Genomic DNA, 17,299 nt, shown 5'->3' with positions numbered 1-17,299 from the left:
GGATGGAAAAAGAGGCTGTGTCTCGGAGGCACGGTTTGGTATATGTACATGGGCGCAGAACCCTAACCTGAAATCCTCGACGCTGAGTCTCGGGCGCTCGCTGCTTCTCGACCTCTGCTTTTTACCAGTACGTACTTATTATCACAAAGGCCTTCAAAAGCTGAACTACGCTCTACTCGGGAACAAGAGACGCATAGCTTCCATAGCTGATCCTCGAAACCATGTTCAAGTTCGATTTTGACGTCGAAGAGGACGATCTCGACCCCTCTGCGGCCGACATCTTTGGAGCGCCCAGCTCGCAGACCAGTCCACGGACCAGACAGTCGACACAACCTCCGAAGGAAGTCGACGAGAATACCTCTGGACACATTGGTTAGAAAATCCTTTCGTTCTTGTCCATGAGCTGATCGGGAGATTTCAGATGACATCGCTCCCCCCGTCTATCTCGTTCTCTCCGATTTCTATCCCTATCACCTGAGCGAGGATGTAAAACTCGCACGCAGAGATCTCTTCGACGCAAGGTTGCAAATAATCGCATCCGACGATTCAGAGGGGTGCAAGTGACGGGCCGTCAGACATCGACTTCCTCGACGCTCCATCAGATCTTGTTCCTGGTGTGTATGAAGGCGGGCTCAAGACATGGGAGTGTAGTCTCGACCTCGTGCATTGCATCGCTTCAATACATGGCGACGGTCTTGCAGGCTGGCTACGAGGGAAACGTGTGGTAGAGGTAAGTTGATTTTTTAAAGGCCGAGTCTTTAGAATACATTGACCAAGAATCGAGACTAGTTGGGTTGCGGAACTGCCGTCCCTCTCTTTACTTACTGCACTCAATATTCTCATCTGGACCTCCACAAGGCGACGGCATCGAAGTTACGGTACACCTTCAAGACTACAACGAGATGGTCCTCCGTCTCGTAACACTTCCAAACATCGTCCTCGCATGGTGTAAGTCCATCACCCCCTCCCATCTCCGGACTCAGCCGACCTCCTTCCTCCCTTCCAGACATGTCCCCAGCTTCCGCATCCTTTCGTGAAGCCGCAGGCACAACTCCGGATGTCGATCACGGCGACAGCGACCCCTTACCTCCAGCAGACCCGAGCATACCGGCGAGCTCGCGTTCAAGCCCGCGCTCCTCGCCGCGTTCCGCGCGTCCCTCGCCGCACACCACGTCTCCCTCTCCTTCTTCTCCGGGGGGTGGGCGTCGTTCGACGTCGGCGCCGCGGCCGGGCCGTACGACCTCGTCCTCACCTCCGAGACGATATACCGCCCGGAGAGCCTGCCATCGCTCGTCGCGCTCTTGCGGCGCGCGACCGCGACTGGTGCGGCGTTGGAAGACGCGACGAGGCTACTGAGCTTGAAGGACCATGACGACAGAGGGAAGGAGATGAGCGCGCTAGCGGGCGCGCCGTGCCTGTGCCTTGTCGCAGCGAAGCTCGTGTACTTTGGCGTGGGTGGTGGGATGAACGAGTTTGTGCGCGCGATTGAGGCAGAGGGAGGGGCGAAGGGGAAGGTGACGACCATCTGGGAGACGGACCGCGGGTGAGGAGGGGCGTGATGCGTGTTTTGTGGGTTTAGGGACTTGCGTCAAACGTCGCTCGCGTATACGCGTATAGGGAGTCCTCGGCCATTCGTGCACGGAACAGAGTCGATGTTCGACCCAAGTTCGATCACTGGGACTTGGAGTTGTTGAATTCCCTTGTTACTGCATTAATCCGAATACTAGGCGTGAGAACTGAGAACTGCCATCCGCATAGAACGAGCGCCGCGCGGAGAGGTCTTGATCCTCACCATGTCCAGCCATGAGCACGATTCTTCACAGCCCACCGAACTCGAAGGCGAGGCACAGTCTACACTGGGCACCCCGACGCTTGCTCTTCGGGAAAAGCTCTCCGCTTTCCGCTTCACCTTCGACTCGACCCCTTCCCTCCGACGATCTGCGCGGAAGCGGACCACAATCACCAAGTTCGAGGACGATGAAGCCGACTCTGTCCTCCCCAGTCTCGTCCCACCCGATATAAATGGCGTCGGGGCTCGGGCTACGCAGGCCCCGAAACTCCAAAAGCGATCGTCGTCTGAAGCTGGCGTCAAGTTTGAGGAGGACGAGCGAGAGACTCCAAAAAAGAGGGGTCGCGTGGCCTCTCTGGCCACTGTCAAGGGCAAGGCAAGGCCGGCTGTAGCTCCTCCAGAGAAGTATGCGCACCTTAACGGGGTTCCGGATCATCTGGGGGAGATTCCGGACAGGCTCGATGGTAAGCGCGCGTTGCATTGTTAGAATGCTCGTCTGACGCATCCTTAGTCATGTTTTGTGGTATAAAGTGCGCCGCGAGCGAAGTCAGGACAAAATCGTGGCTTGCTGACGTTTCACTCCATCTCACGCCAGTCCAGGGCAAATGTCAGCCACGACCGGACACCACTACGCTCACCGGTCAAATCACTTCTGGCGATGTCTCCACGGCTCTGGTGATTTGTAACCTCTCAAGCGAGGTCATCCCCATACCCTGACGCACTCTTCTACGCAGGATTCACAAATAGACTGCTCAAACCTGAAGAAGACGGTATCCTGCCTGCCGAGTTCGGGTTGGGTCTGGTAAGAGCCTCTCACATGTGCGGTGCTGCATCCAGCTGACGACTCTTGTAGACAAACATAGTGGACCGTCCTACTGCCCAAGTGAGTACGCCATCATGGAACTCCCACTTCGGTACCATACCCACGTACTCCTTTGCAGGCCGCCGAGTTACACGCGTCTGAATACGCGGCGGGAGTTCCCAGCCTCTTCGCCAAGATCTATCGGCACAGACCAAGGGTCGTCTGCTTTGTTGGCAAGGGCATATGGGATTCCTTCATTCGAGCCGTCGTGCCGCCACCGTCGACACCGCCTGCAAAGGACAAGACTCCTGACGTTGGTATCGTCTCTGCAACGGATGGAGAATGGACGGAGACAAAAGTCAAAGTCGAGGTCGAGATCGAGTTTCCCAGCAAGCCGTTGACGAAGGGACAGACTAAGTCGAAGGCAAAGCCCAAGTCAAAGGCAAAGCCCAAGTCGAAAGCACAGCCCAAGTCCGAACCCGGCTCGCCATTCGACTACGACCTCCAGCCGTACAAGGTAGTGCACGTCGCAGGTACGGGGTCCCTGTCACCCCTTCTACTGCGTCTCACGGTCATTCCTGTCGCCCTCCAGACGACACCACCGTCCGCGAGACTCTGTTCTTCGTTATCGTGAGCACCTCGGGACTCGTCGCGAGCCATCAGGTACGCGCAGACTGCTCATCGTCTTGTGTATCATATGCTAACGGTCCGCTCGATACGCCCGCCGCGGTACGACAGCTCCCGGAAAAGACCAGGCAGTTCACGCTGCTGAAGCAGCGCGTGGACGCGCTCAAGGCCGGCACTTTCGACACGTCGTCCATGGCGGTCGTCACCGTCCTGGCGAGGAGCCCCCCATAGGTCATGGGCGGCGCACGCGGGTCGGTGAGCACGGACCCTGCAAGGTATGCATGCATTGCCGGACCGCGGTGCTCGCGAGAGTGTGGATGCCGTACTTGGATCTGATCGCGCGAGCTGACAACTTCCCCATCTATTGCCCCTCAGGCTTCAGCGCTTCATCCTTCCAGCGTCGGCCTCAATGTCGCTATGATGCTTGTGGTTATAGCTGGCGCGCGCATATTTCACGGACGATTCGAGCGCCCCTAACGGCTCGCAGCCGCTCTTATCTAGTGGAGGATTTTTGTGGTACAATATAGGCAATGACGCTTGGTCAGTAGGATCTGATGCATTGACCGACCCGTTTTTCCCCCTCTCACCGTTCAACACCGCCCGCTTGTGATCTGGTCCCAAGAAGCCGCATCTCACAGCACACGCAGTGACTAGAAGAAAGCACAAACGCTGCGACATGCTATTTGGCCGCAATGCTAATCTGAGACCAGGCTCGGAAGAGGTACAGGACGACGAAACCTACTACACTAACAACTACGCGAAGCTCAGCTAACCAGGCCTGGATGTGAGTAACAATGTCAACGCGCGTATGCCAGCCCACTATGGGAAACCGGCTCTCCGACGGAATATTCTACCACGAGAATTAGGAGGGCGAACAAGAATAAGCGGTCACGACCTGCCGGACCGATGGGAAGCGCTACCAGACCCTGACGCGATGACGACGTGCAAGGAAGACGATGATGCGTGGCGAGAAGCGGATGGAGCATGGTGATTGTGATGCGTGGGAGGTTGCACGACGGCGGATGGATGGAGTGGGGTGGACGTGAGGGAGGGGAAGTGATAGCGCTACATGATATCCGACCGAATATGACGAAATAATACACTGGTGAATATAGGCAGCTGAAGACCGGACGTATGATAGAGGCATGATGGAGATGTAACGTTGAGCGTTAACGGGTGAGGAAGTTGTGCAAGGAAGTTGTGAAAGAGATAGAGGGATGTTCGCAGACGGTGACCTGGTCGGGTCGACGGAGCGCACAAATCCGGGAGGACCGGTCAATTGTCGAAGGCGAGCTCAACACGGCACAGGGGGCAGGCAGGCTTGATGCGCAGGGCACGGCGGAGGCATACTTCGTGGAACCTATAGTGAAAAGTGTCAGCGCTCCGTGTTCGCCGTTCACGCCGTCGCTCACGCGACCAAGCGGGGACTCGGTCTACAGCGTGCACCTGCGCTTATGTCGCGTATGACCCCAACACGAGGGTGTGCACATGTAAACATTCTGTACTCATCGACGCCATCGATGGCACGCGGACGTTCCGCGTTCCAACGACCAGTCTCCTCAGCAAAAAAGGAGAGGGGGTACTCACGGATGCTTGCACGTGGGGGCCAGAGCCGCGCGCTCCTCGCGTCGGAACTGCGACTGACATATAGTGCAGGACGACACGGGTACCCCAAGGAGCGCCATCTTGACCTTCACGCGACCGTCTTTGAGCACCCGTCGCCGCGTGACTTCGACGACGCCGGTGTAGGGCACATTCCCGCTCTTCCGAGGCTTGGAACGTGGGCCGGCAGCCGACCCGATGACTTCCGAGACGAGGAGCAGGTCCTGTAAAACATGAGGTCAGAATATGCGCTCGTGGCGGCGTGGAGGCATGTGGGGGAATGAACGGAGGCTTTTCGAGGGTGCTGGAGGCGTGGAGGAGGGGATCGAGGCGGGGGACACACCTCATAATGACGGCCGTCGACCGGGCCGTCGAACACGCGTGCAGCGAGCACGTCCAAGTCCGTGACCGGAAGGAACCTGCTGGGAGCGCCCTCCTCTGCGGGTTGGGCGTCTTCGAGTATACTTCCACCGGACTCGGTACGCTCCATTTCGGACACCATCGGGCTTTCAAGCGCTGGAACAGAGCGGGGAACCGTCTGCGGCGATGGGGGCGTAGCGCGAGTAAGTAAAGGCGTAGAGGGAGCGGGCATGAACGTCTGAGCGTGGGGCGGTCGTCCATAGTTCGCCTCGGGCAGGCGAGCGACGGGATAACCGTCTGGCACCCGCTTCACAGGTGTGGACACGACAGGCTCCGCTGGGACTGAAGGGAGGGGTCGTCCTGGGTAGTGCGAGCTTTGGCTGGTATGGCTCGAACTTGCGTCAAGAACGGCTGGGAAGGTCACTGGCGCGCAAACTGGCGCTACAGGGCTGAGTTGGTCGGGGGTAGCGCGACCTTCCTCTGCTGCAATGAGCTGTTCGGTCGAGGCGCTTGGCTCCAAGATGACGGGCCCCGGAGTAACGGTTTCTTGAACCTCCTCTTCGACCTCATTAAGAACCCAGGTAGCGGCGAAGTCAACGTCCTCGTACGACGCAAGATCGGAGAGCGGCCGCGCTTCGCACGAAACGATCGCCCTTCGATGGGAAGGTGGAGGTGTCGCCGCGCGCCGTCGGCGGAGATGAACCTGGCCGTCTCGTGGCGCAATGGACAGAGGCTTGGCGACGGGGGCGGCGACCTGGTATTCCTGAGAATAATCCGACAACCTGCATGGTGTTGGAACGGATTGATGACGAAGAGCGCTCTTCTCGCTTCTTGTCAGAATGGAGATCGATGGGTGGACTAGAGGAGAAACGACGGGGGAGGTCGGAGTAAAAGGTCCACCGGAGGTCATGGCAAGCGGTGAAGAGGGAGGTTGTGCAAGTGGAGAACGACCTGTGGGTGATGGGACTTTCCACACGACCGAAGGTGTGGGTCGGGGTGTTCGGGGTGTGATTGGGGTTCCCAGAGAAACAGCTGAGGAAATCGGCGTCGCTGGAACAACCGAAGGAAAAGTGACATGGTTCGCACTCGGGGCAAGCGTTTGCGTCTGGATGCGCGCCTGATTGGTACTGGCTAGCCTTCGCAACAGCGACTTTTCAGGGAGATACGGTCGTGCTGAGGTCGGCGTCGGAGGTGGTAACATGGCAGGTGTCAGGGTCCTTGGGGTAGATGGTGGAGATGAAGTTGGAGTGACGAGGCTATCAAGGATGCCTGGACCTGTTCGTGGACGAAGAGGCCTGTTTAAGAAGGCAGGGTAGGACCCCTCCGATGTCGGAGAGGTAGTGGGCGACGGAAGTAGTGGGTGCGAAGACGCGGAAGCAATGGGCGAATCGTTCACCGACTCTGGAATGGAGTGAGATGGAGAGGTAGGGGCGGTAGAGGCTGAAGTCGATCGCGAGCTGGGGGTAGAATGAGAGGAGTGTGTTGAATTTGAAGCCTCGACGCTGACCACTTCCCATCCTTCGGCGACGGAAGAATCCGACGACGATCTTGCATTTGACTCCGGGTGAATGGCAGGGATGATGGGCGTATTGGGCACAGAATGTGAACGTACATGATCCCTTTCGCGCTCCTTCCCCTTGAGAGATCCGAAGAGTCTCTTAACGCCAAAACTCTCCCGTCGCTTGAGCGTCTTGTTCGGTCCGAAAGTCTCTGAACTTGACGCGGGTCCCTTGTCGGCGTTGTGTCCATGTCCGATGGCTGTGCTAAGGGAGAGAGTGACGTTGCTTGCCCAGGCGCTTGACATCTTGAAGAACGACGTGGAGCCGTGTGGCGATGTAGGCATGGTGGACGTGGGACTGGCTGATTCGGGGCTCTGTGGTTTGAGCAGTAGAGTAGACTTCGAATGCGACATGATCTTGGCCATCGAGGGGGAAGAGAACGGGTGCAAATACGGTGACTTGCCCTTGGTTCGTGTAGACGACGGACTCTCCCGGCTCAATTCCGAGACGTCGTCGTCGTCAATGTCCTCTTCACTCTCCTCGTTGATGCTCTGGATGTCTCCGCTGTTGAGGGGACGGTGGGAACCACAATGATGGCAGAGTCGAGTACGAGGGTCGACAGGTTCCTCCGCAGAACCTCCAACGAACGCTGTCAGGGCCTCTTCTGTTTTGCGCCGCTCAAATTCGCGTTGAACTCGCTCTTCAAGGGAGAGACCGAGCCTTCGATCCGCGGACCAGCGCTGACGGGGCTCCCAGGTGAATTCTTCAAAAATATCGGTAGCAGTGGCGTCGGATGCGCGTGAAGGGGAGTAGGGGGATGCTGGTGGGGATGGCGAAACTTCGGCAACCGCAGAATCCGGTTCGGGGGAGGGAGTCCGCGGCAGAGGAATGTGGACGGCATGAGGAACTGCGGGAGGAACGCGGACCGCGTGGGTGGGAGAAAACAAAGTGGTGGTGGACGGCGACGTCAAACGGTACGGAGCACCTGGCGACGGCTCGCAGGGAGGAAGTCCAGATTGAGGCACATCTGGCTGCGGGACAGGGCGAAATGGAGGAGGTTGAAGGAGAGGCATGTCCGACAACACGGTAGAGACTGGCGTTACCGGCGAGGCATCGCACCGCGTTGTGGTCGAGGAGACTGCCAAGGGTGAGGGCGCAGCAGAGGTCGATCGCGCAGGATGGGGTGGGGGATCTACGGACTTGGAATGCATCATGGGGGAGGCTGCGGGAAATCCATGAACGACACTTGCAGCGGCCGAGATGGGCATAAGGGTGGAGGATGAGGTAGGTGATGGCATCATAGGCCGACTAGCTTGCGTCGATGGTTGGTCCGATTCCGGCCCAGTAACGCACTGGTCTGGGAGAGAAGACAACAGGGGAGGAACATGGGACTCGGCAATGGCATCCTCGAAAGATGGGGGTGGGTAGTCAGGAACAAGCTGGGCTGAAGAAAAATGAGCAGGATCGAGCAAAAAGACGCATATAACTCACACTCTGGCAAGAGCTCAAATCTTCGCGACGTCGAAGGAGAAGCGGGAGGCGTCGAGGTCGATATGGCATGTTTCCTTGCCCGAACGACTGGGGCTTGATGCAGTTTTCGAGAGGAAGAAAGGGGTACCGCAGTGGTGAAACGGGGCTCCTCCTCATCTCTCTCCTTGTTCGAAGACTGCTTCTTCCTCTTGGTGGACTTGCGTATCCTGCCGGCGTTCTGAGGCGGGACAAGAGTGAGTTGCCCATGGTGTGTAACAACATGGGTGAGGAAGGGGGCGACGTCCTGTCGTTGGCGACCTGGCTGTGAAGAGGACATTGGGTGACAAGCGAGAGAAGAGACCAACGTGGACGAGAACAAGATCGCCAGTCATCGTCCGAGCGCGAAACTCGTGCTCAAGTACTGGGAAACGCCAAAACGCGGTCGCAGCACGAGCTCAGACGCGCGCGGCACGCCCTCACCATACGTCATGCCCCACGTTACGCGCGCACGTGCCACATGTCACACGCGACGCGACGCGTGCAAGTTCGTCCTGCTCTCTTCCCTATCCCTCCACTTGTGTTTCCGCCACCGTGCCCCGCGAGCCGGCAGTCATGCCTGCACGCACCCCGGCTCCATTTGACCTCGAATCTCTCCAGTCCGCCCTTCCTAAGATCTTCGATCAGGTCCAGAACACCTCTGCCAACCACCAGAAGAACTATGTCGCGCTCTACAAGCTCCAAAATGCTGCGGCAGCCGTCCAGACCCCGGTGCAGAACGGCAAGAGCTCTATGCTGACCGGCGAAAAGGCGTTCCATGAAGCTTGCCAAGACATGGTGCTCCGCATGATAGAAGTCAAGAAAGGTGCAGGTGTTGCCGACAGAGTTGTCAAGTTCTTGGTCGGCTATGCTAAGTTCATCACGGATAAAAGTGCGTATTTTACACCAGTCTGCTTTCCTGCGCGTACAGAAGGATTCTTGTGATGCATATGGTCGCCAAGATCGTATGCATGATGAGCTTTCCTGCGCTACGAGATCGTTCTGGCATGTTTCTACCCGGGCCCCTGCCATGCATCACCGCCATGTGTGCATCAGGAGGCTATACATATTCAGGATATCTTCTCTGTGTGCAAATGAAGAGGTCAGGGTGTATGGCGGAGATCATTGCCCCTATGAGATGATTACACGGCGCAGACTATACATTGTGGGCTTATGTGGTCTATGGGCTTATGCGTTGCGTCTATACCTCTTAAATTTAGTATACTGACGCCGCCGCTAGTGAACGAGGAACGCGCCAAAGTTGAACTCGATGAAGACGAAGAAACGACTACCGAGCGATTTCTGTCGTACATTGTCAAGAACTTCTTACCGGGATGTACGGCCAAAGACAAGTCCGTCCGCTATCGCTGCCTGCAGTGCTTAGCCGAGATTCTCCCCCATCTCAGCGGCCTCGAGTGAGTGGCATATCTTCAGCTCTAAATTCTTTTCACAGACTCACCACTCCAGTGAGGACCTATATGCCAAACTTCGTTCCGCTCTCGTTGGTCGACTATCGGACAAGGAGTCGAATGTGCGGGCGCAAGCTGCTGTCGCTCTTGCGAAGCTGTCATTTAGTGAAGACGTCTCGGAACTGGAGGCGGACGAGACCCCGATCGTTGAGATGTTGGTGGACACGATGACATATGACACCTCTGTGTGAGTTCACCCACCACTCCTAATGCTGCTGTTACAAACCTTGCGCTCGATCCGTTGTCCACCAGCGAAGTGCGACGATCCGCGCTGCAGTCTCTTCCCCTCAGCCCGAGTGTGCTTCCCCACATTCTCACCCGTACTCGCGACGTCGATCCAAGCATACGTAAAGCTGTCTACGCCCACGTTCTGGAGAAGTACTGCACAGTGTCGGAGAAGGCAATTGGCTTCACCCATCCCCGTATCCTCACTGTCGCCCAACGCGAACTCATCGTCCGCAACGGCCTAGGCGACCGAGAGCCCACCGTGAAGTCTGCCGCCGGGCAACTCCTCGCACACTGGGCGGAGATCGTGCGGTCGACCGGCACGAAGGAGGAAGAAGATATCAAGAAGGAGGTTGGCGGAGAGGAAACTATCCAAGACCTCCTCGTGTTCCTCGGCCTCTTCGACTTATCGGAAGGGACCGTTGCGGAGGACGCGTTGAGCAGCATCTTCGACACTCGAATGGACATCTACGAGCGTCTCCAGTTGCCAGGTGGGTCACCACCCTCCCCATATACACATGAACTAACCTCACGCAGAGGACTACTGGGTCAACCCAACTCAACAGCGCGCACTCCTCGGGCGCGTTTTCGTGGAGAAGTGTCGAGATAAAGAAGGGGACGATCACTCGAAGATGGAAGCGCAGTTGCCGCTGACGACAGCCATGGCGTTCCGCGTTCAAGACGCATATAACGTGCTCGTCCAGCACATCCAGGCGGAGGAAGCGCTCGACGAAGACGAAGAGGACGAGGAGGCACGCGAGAAGCGTGAAGAGCAGCGCACAGAACGCGAGTCTACGATCGGTGAGCTCCTTCGCGCGGCCGTCAATTGCGACTATGGGGACGAGATCGGCCGGCGCAAGATGTTCCAGACGGTGCGCGGCATGCTCGCACAACCCGTCCTACCGGAACCCGTCCTCGCTCGCGCGCTCGATGTCCTTCGCGAGATCTGGCCAAAGGAGCAAGACCTCATCCGAGTCGTCGTCGAGATCGTTCACGAATTGCGCGATCCACCAGAGGACGAGGTTGAGCCGCGGCCAGATGGCGACGAGAGCATGACAGAGTTCGGGAGCCCACGTCGGCCTCGTGCTCCCCAACCGGAGCGGAGGGTTGAAGATATGTCGCCAGAGGAGAAGCAGCGTGCAGATGAAATCGACTCACGGTGCTTGTCACTGTGTGTCGTGATGCTGGAGCGTGTTAATAGTGTGAGTTGTTCCTCTGTCTCCGTATTTCTACTTGGTGCTCATAACTTTGAGCCCAGACCTTTGAAGAGAATTCCATGCTCCAGGGCGTTCTCAAGGAACTCATCGTCCCTTCCGTTAAGCGAAAGGAGATGGTCCTCCGCGAGAAAGGCCTCATTGCACTTGGTCTATGCTGTCTTATCGCCAGGGTACGTTACATTCCTTGGTTCGGTTAGCACGTATTCAAATCCTTTCCAGAACATGGCCCTTAGCTCTTTCCAACTCTTCCTCGGTCAAGTGGCCTCCTCCCCTGAAGTCTTGAAATACCGCGTCCTGCAGATCATCTTCGACATCCTCATGGTCCACGAGGACGCCTTTTTCAGCGAGACTAGCGGGAACAGGGACAACGTTATCCAGTTCCTCCTGCAGCTTATGGAGAAAGAGGACTCGGACCGCATTCAAGCTTTGATCGCCATGGGGCTGTCGAAGCTGATGCTTTCGGGCATGATCGCGGACGAACGTGTGCTCCAGACACTTGTTCTCGTCTTCATCTCACCGGAGACTGTCGATAACCAGGAGCTGCGGCAGTGCTTGTCTTACTTCTTCCCCGTGTATTCGTACTCCAGTGTTGCCAATCAGCGTCGTATGCGTGACGTGAGTTTTCATTTCACAAGAGACAAGCGGCATCTGCTGATGGCACACTTCACAGGTTTTTGTTCCCACCTTCCTCCGCATTGCCGAGGTATATCACAACTGGGAGGGCGAAGATCCAATGATCACGCCAGCCCAAGTCTCTCTGATGTTCGCAGACTGGACTCATCCAGTGCATGCAAAGTATATTCTGCCCAGCATCTCCTGCTCTCTCTTTCTGATTGTAGTTTATAGAGACGCAATTGGAGGCAAACACCGTGAAGACGCTGAAAAGGATCCTATCCAGCTAGAACTCGCTGCGGACATCGTCCGTGAGCTGTTCAGCGCCGACATGGAGAGTGAGTGGAGGCGATTCGCAACAATGTGCGACCTGCTGATCGCATCGTAGAGGAGGACAAGAAGGCGCTCTGTCAGATGCTCGGCAAGCTCCACTTGCCCGACGAGATCGATGATGACAAAATCCGAGCCCTCAAAGTCCTGGTCTCCAACCTTCGCACTGTGAGTCACTCTTGCAGTTCTCAACCTCATCAACTCTGACGCTTCCGCAGCGCCGCCCGCCACGGGACACCACGTCGAAGAACGCACTAGCCAAGTTCGACGCCTCGCTGGCGAAGAAGTACGAGAAGCAACTCGAAGACTTCAGCGAGGACGACTTGCGGAAGCTCGAGGAACTCAAGGACATGTTCGAGTTCCTCGACGACATCATCCCGCTCGATTCGGACGAGGATGAACCACCGAAGAAGGGCAGGAAGCGGTGCGCACTCTCTGGTGGTTTGGGCTGCTTGTGACTCACTACAATGCAGGCGCTCCATGAGCGTGGCGACGACTATCACTGCGACTACTAGTACGACTTCCCGTTCTCCATCGCCCAAGACGAAGTCGAAGTAAGCACTGCAGACATCATACATATCTAGATGCTTACCGGTTGCTTTCTCCAGACGGAGACGTCTGTCAACGTCCGACGACGACGCCTCGGATGACGATCGTTCCACGGCTGCGAGGGACTCGCCAGAGGCTACTCCGGTCGCTACCCGTTCAATGCCCAGAAGGAATGCGTGGGTACCTTCCGTTGTGGTCGAGCGTAAACGTGCTGACTTCTTATTCGTAGTGCTGAGAAGTCCAAAAAGAAGACGACAGCGCAGATCAAACAGCCCATCGTTATTAGCGAGGACGAAGAGGAAAAAGAGGAGGACGGTCCCGACGGCGGCGATGACGGTGACGGTGATGATGACGAAGAGGAGGAAGATCGTGTGCCCACACCGAAACCCAAAGCCAGGGGCCGACCACGGTTCGTCGCCGTCTCTGCTGAGCTGTCCATGTGGGACTAACGCCACTCTGCGACAGAGCGCCACCCCCAAAACCGAAGGCCCCCAAAGCAAAGGCACGCCCGAGCCCCATTGAGGAGAACAGCGACGACGACGCCCACGTGGGTAACGTCACGAAGGACAGCATTATGGACTCGTCGTCAGACGAAGACGACGACGAGGTCGACAACATTCTCTAGCCTGCTTGCCAGACGATCTACGGTTGTGTATCTTATACCATGCTCCTATGTTGTACTCTGACGTCTCGTTTTGTACCCGGGCACAACTTGTTATCTCACTCGATTGCTCACTTTAACAATCGCTCCACGTACGACTACACACGAAGCGTCCTTCGAACACGCTCCTACTCGATGTTAAGGACGATCCCGCTTTGCTCAAGGACCGCCACCTTGACCGCCTGTCCCACCCGCGTCAGCTCATGCATACCGTCAACCACGCGCACCACCAACGGAGCGCACTCACCCCGACCAGCTGCAGATGCGTGAGCGTCAAGATCATCTGGCTTCCCGGCGTGAGGAACTCTGGCATCTCGACCGTGAAGTTCTGGTGGAAACTGAACGGCGGCGCGGGGTCGTGCACGGGCGCGAACGGCCCGCTGAAGAGCACGGTGCCGACGCCGGGCTGGCCGGGGGTGACCGCCGCGCAGTCGTTGGAGGGGCAGAATTGAAGGCCGAGCACGACGGCGACCTCGACGAGGTCGCTAGATGAGTTCTGTCGGAGCCTTGGTCAGTGTCGATCAAGGGAGGGACGCGCGGGTTGGAGAGGCGGGCCCGCCCGTGCGCGTGAGGGCTGACCTCCTGCTGGACGTCGACGACGATGGTCTCGCCAGAGGTGACGGTCGAGCCGTCGGCGGGGGAGATGATGGTCGCGCTTTGGGCGAGGGCGGAGAGCGCGAGGGAGGCGAGGACGAAGAGGGTCTTCATGGTTTTTAATGTGAGTACTATCGAAAGTAGAGAAAATGTCGAGGTGAGGTGGTGCTGAGCTTGAGTCGCGAGGGTTCGACGCTATATAGCATGCTCAAGGCTGTGTGTACTCCATGCCGCATTCTAAGCGAGCGGGATCCTCTCGCCGCACTTAAGGGCAAGCACGTCGTCTGGAGCAATCCCCGAGCCCGACGCACCTGCATGACCGTTTGAAGTGTGAGTAAGAACACCGTTCCGACACCGGGAGAAGACCGGCGTTCAGTTGACGTCGGGCCTGAAGCTTTGAAGCGCCATCCTATATCTGTCCACAACGACAGAGCGCACCTGCAGCTCCCATGCGTCGGAGCCTCCAATACGGCTTGTTGGCCACTATCGTCACGGTACCCCCCTCGTGATCTCGGCGTGTCCATCCCGGGGCTTTTCTGTGCCGGCCGTCGTTTCCAGCAAAGCTCACCGACCAATGCCATCGCCGTCTGCGGCCTGTGCGCGGTGCCTCCGACTCAAAGACAGTCTACCCGGTCGCGACCAGGCTTCAATGCACCATTCTCCGCCGCACCCCCACAGAGTGGCTCGCATCCTTCGCGGGCTCTGCGAGGTGCACCTCCTCGCGTAGCAGCGGTCTGTGAATGCGCGCCGGGAAAACGAGGACGGCGCCGACGTCCGCAGCGAGGGAGCAGGAAGCCGGTGCTTCCGGGTCGGGTTCTGTGCCTTCGGATCTGCCGAGCAGGAGGACTTGGAGATGAGACAAGACGATGTGCGTGGCGGGTCGATGGCCTACCTCCCAGCCCAAGATATGAACCTACGACGCGCAGACGACGGTCGGTGGCGGCATCGCGGGAAGCTCAGAGCTGTGATGGTGCCTACTTGACCGGCGTCACTGTGCTCTATAAGCTTGGACCACTTGCATTGGCTCATTATAGTTACAAATTATTAGTTACGGCCCTTGGGTTTGGGAGCCTTGGGGCTTCATTCAGGCCAGAACCGGCGGGGGCAATTCGGAGGTAGAATGTAACGGTGTCGCTTGTGTCGAGCCGACCTCAGTATCGATCGCGGCTTCCACCACCTTTTTCCCACCTCGATCAAGCGGTCTTTGATGGCCTGTAGGATGTCGGTCGGCAGTCCGAGCGGAGGGACCAAGGGTGAATAGTCGAGTGTGTGCCTGGGAGGACAAACCGGAGGTTCTTGGATCCACGTTCTGCGATGAGTCGAGCGAGGAGGTCGCAGCAGAAGCAGCTCTTCTTGCTGACACCTATGCGATCTCCTCGTTCTAATTGAAGAAGGTCACGTCGTGAATTGGCGCCGCGGTGCGAGAAGGCTCGTACCTCGAGAACTTCCTTCACAGATCCGACCTTTTCGACAGCTGTCTGGAGGGTGTCGCCGGCCGGGTTCTCATGCATGGACAGTGCGCGCGCCATGAGCCAGATCGGCATGCACGCTCGCAGTCTGGACGCGTTTGGCTGCACCGTTCAGGCTTTCTGGAGCTCTTCAGTGTCGATGTTGAATTTCTTCTGCTCCAAGACGGCTTCAATGTCCTTCCGAAGACTATCAACGAAAGCTCCCGGCGCAGCATCCAGCGGCGCGAGAGGCCCTCCAAGTGCAGCCTTTTCGCTCGCTCGATTATCCGACGGCGCAAGAGTGTCCACAACTACAGCCGTCACTTGAGGAGGTCGATCGGCGACGACAACTTCATGAAAACGTCTACGATATCATCGGGATGAAGAGAGTCTTAAGGTGGCGGAAAAGTACGTCTTCGTCCTCCCCGTTATTGGGAGATGCCTCCGCAGCTGAACATTATGGTTGAGCTCAGTGTGGGATTTGGCGGATGGGAGGCGGGGCGAGTCTCACATATTCATCCCCTTCGAGGAACGACACCTCCCTTCGAGGGACGACTCAACTCCTGAGGCAGGAACATCGTCGCCTGAGATGGTCGTAAGGGATACGTCGAGTAAAGCAATGGACGCGAACGCACCTCGTTCAGATATCTGACCGGCATTCGCTGGTTTCTTGTTCCTCCACGGATGATGGCTGGCAAGGGTGTAGATGAGCGCGGATGTACACAAAACGAAACCACAGTGAACGTACCTCCAGCTGAGAACACCTTACATTGCGCGTGTCATCCAATTTTTTCTTGACGCTGCCTGAGACGATATGTTTGAGGACACCGCTCTTCACGAGATACTTCAGCAGCCACATTGCACGCTCGAAATCCAGGAATATTTTATAGTGACGGTTTTCTCCTTGACTGCCTTCAAAACTGTCTCCATGGTGTTGACGGATTTCCAAAGCAACTGGGCCCAGCTCGCAGCGTTCTCTCTCGTGACCAGATAGGAGTCGTAGCCCGGGGCGGCTGGACGAGACGGATCCTTGTAGAGTCCTCCGCCTTCGAGGTCTGATTGGAGGACGCGTGGTATGGGAATGAACGTGTCAGTCGGGATGAACAGGGTGTCGGTGGCCTTCATCATCTCGTTGTGGATGAAAGCTATGGGATGTTGTCGTTCATCGTTGTCGTCGAGAAGGTCCCACATGTTTCTACCGTTCTCGATACGGAAGGCAAGCTTGACACAACAGCGATGGGCAATGAAGGCCAAGAGAAGCGTGCGATGGAATGGGGCCGGAGTGCAACCGATGAAGAACTGGGTCACGTTCACAACGTCTCGTACGTGACAGCGAAATCTCTGAGAACGGTGTTCAGCCCGTGGTCGTCAAAATGCGGCGATATACAAAACACGTACTTACTTCTGTATCCCGAACAAGACATCATACATGACTTCATAGCCGTCGTCCACACAGCCCTCAAAGGGACCGGGAAAGGTACGGGAGGCGTCTGCGCGCTGGGAGACGTCGCGAGAGAGAAGCGCACTGATCTCATGGCGAGTTCTGCGGCCCGTCAGGGCGATGACCTTGGCTTCCACCCGACCAGTCGTCTCATTCCCGGTGGCCAGGATGAAGGAGGTGCTATGCCACACGCCAGCCTTTTTGTCATATGTCTTCTTATCGTATGGTTTGACGCCAGGTACCTTTGCGGGGCGAGCCAAATCAAAGAAGGTGGTGATGAAGGCGATGTGGGATCGCAGGATGTGAGGGGGAGTGGGTCCGGACGAGTAGCCGGTTAGTATGGATATCAAGTGAGACGAGGATGATGTGGTCGCGGACATCTCGATCTGCTCGAGCTCTTCCCCCAAGCTCATTGGCGGCAATCAGGTATGCGTGACGGTCACGCCACTGTCCAAATGCAATGATATCTGGCGGAGCACCTGGATTGGCGCATGCTCTTTTCCAACTTCTACCAGACCTCTTTACAGTTGTTTTCTCATGAGTACAGTCTCTCTTTCCACCTGTTGAT

At 57.1% G+C, this 17,299-nt stretch overlaps 6 protein-coding genes across 6 annotated transcripts; 3 read left to right on the top strand and 3 right to left on the bottom strand.

Moving 5' to 3' along the window:
- Positions 1–221: 221 nt before the first annotated feature.
- On the top strand, positions 222–1,547 carry BXZ73DRAFT_90292 (uncharacterized protein; the record flags this gene model as incomplete). The annotated part of the gene is made up of 5 exons (XM_048025582.1): positions 222–344; positions 551–734; positions 790–948; positions 984–1,033; positions 1,077–1,547. The coding sequence occupies 5 exons, from the start codon at positions 222–224 to the stop codon at positions 1,545–1,547; spliced, it is 987 nt and encodes a 328-aa protein (XP_047877451.1).
- A 630-nt stretch (positions 1,548–2,177) lies between these two features.
- Positions 2,178–3,428, top strand: BXZ73DRAFT_27580 (DNA glycosylase; the record flags this gene model as incomplete). Its single annotated transcript, XM_048017748.1, has 9 exons — positions 2,178–2,253; positions 2,301–2,319; positions 2,385–2,464; positions 2,524–2,591; positions 2,643–2,672; positions 2,731–2,949; positions 3,064–3,154; positions 3,184–3,254; positions 3,330–3,428. Coding segments are annotated over 9 exons (753 nt in total), but the record flags the coding sequence as incomplete, so codon positions are not given.
- A 168-nt stretch (positions 3,429–3,596) lies between these two features.
- On the bottom strand, positions 3,597–8,486 carry BXZ73DRAFT_77917 (uncharacterized protein; the record flags this gene model as incomplete). Its single annotated transcript, XM_048022754.1, has 5 exons — positions 3,597–3,868; positions 4,039–4,283; positions 4,806–5,044; positions 5,164–8,123; positions 8,171–8,486. 5 exons carry the CDS (start codon positions 8,484–8,486, stop codon positions 3,597–3,599), a joined length of 4,032 nt encoding a protein of 1,343 aa, XP_047877449.1.
- A 275-nt stretch (positions 8,487–8,761) lies between these two features.
- Positions 8,762–12,596, top strand: BXZ73DRAFT_47676 (nuclear condensing complex subunit; the record flags this gene model as incomplete). The annotated part of the gene is made up of 12 exons (XM_048019918.1): positions 8,762–9,081; positions 9,406–9,600; positions 9,653–9,841; positions 9,907–10,370; positions 10,417–11,081; positions 11,138–11,266; positions 11,316–11,711; positions 11,767–11,891; positions 11,943–12,046; positions 12,097–12,206; positions 12,257–12,462; positions 12,512–12,596. The coding sequence occupies 12 exons, from the start codon at positions 8,762–8,764 to the stop codon at positions 12,594–12,596; spliced, it is 2,988 nt and encodes a 995-aa protein (XP_047877448.1).
- A 780-nt stretch (positions 12,597–13,376) lies between these two features.
- On the bottom strand, positions 13,377–13,956 carry BXZ73DRAFT_101844 (uncharacterized protein; the record flags this gene model as incomplete). Its single annotated transcript, XM_048015032.1, has 3 exons — positions 13,377–13,430; positions 13,496–13,744; positions 13,828–13,956. The coding sequence occupies 3 exons, from the start codon at positions 13,954–13,956 to the stop codon at positions 13,377–13,379; spliced, it is 432 nt and encodes a 143-aa protein (XP_047877447.1).
- Positions 13,957–15,930: 1,974 nt separating this feature from the next.
- On the bottom strand, positions 15,931–17,144 carry BXZ73DRAFT_101843 (uncharacterized protein; the record flags this gene model as incomplete). Its single annotated transcript, XM_048015031.1, has 4 exons — positions 15,931–15,981; positions 16,039–16,094; positions 16,148–16,629; positions 16,693–17,144. 4 exons carry the CDS (start codon positions 17,142–17,144, stop codon positions 15,931–15,933), a joined length of 1,041 nt encoding a protein of 346 aa, XP_047877446.1.
- Between the last annotated feature and the right edge of the window lie 155 nt (positions 17,145–17,299).

Source organism: Epithele typhae (genome assembly GCF_022376455.1).
Source record: "Epithele typhae strain CBS 203.58 chromosome Unknown BXZ73scaffold_27, whole genome shotgun sequence".
Taxonomy (NCBI): domain Eukaryota; kingdom Fungi; phylum Basidiomycota; class Agaricomycetes; order Polyporales; family Epitheliaceae; genus Epithele; species Epithele typhae.
The sequence above is the reverse complement of the archived record's forward strand: the minus strand, read 5'-3'. Positions and strand labels throughout refer to the sequence as shown.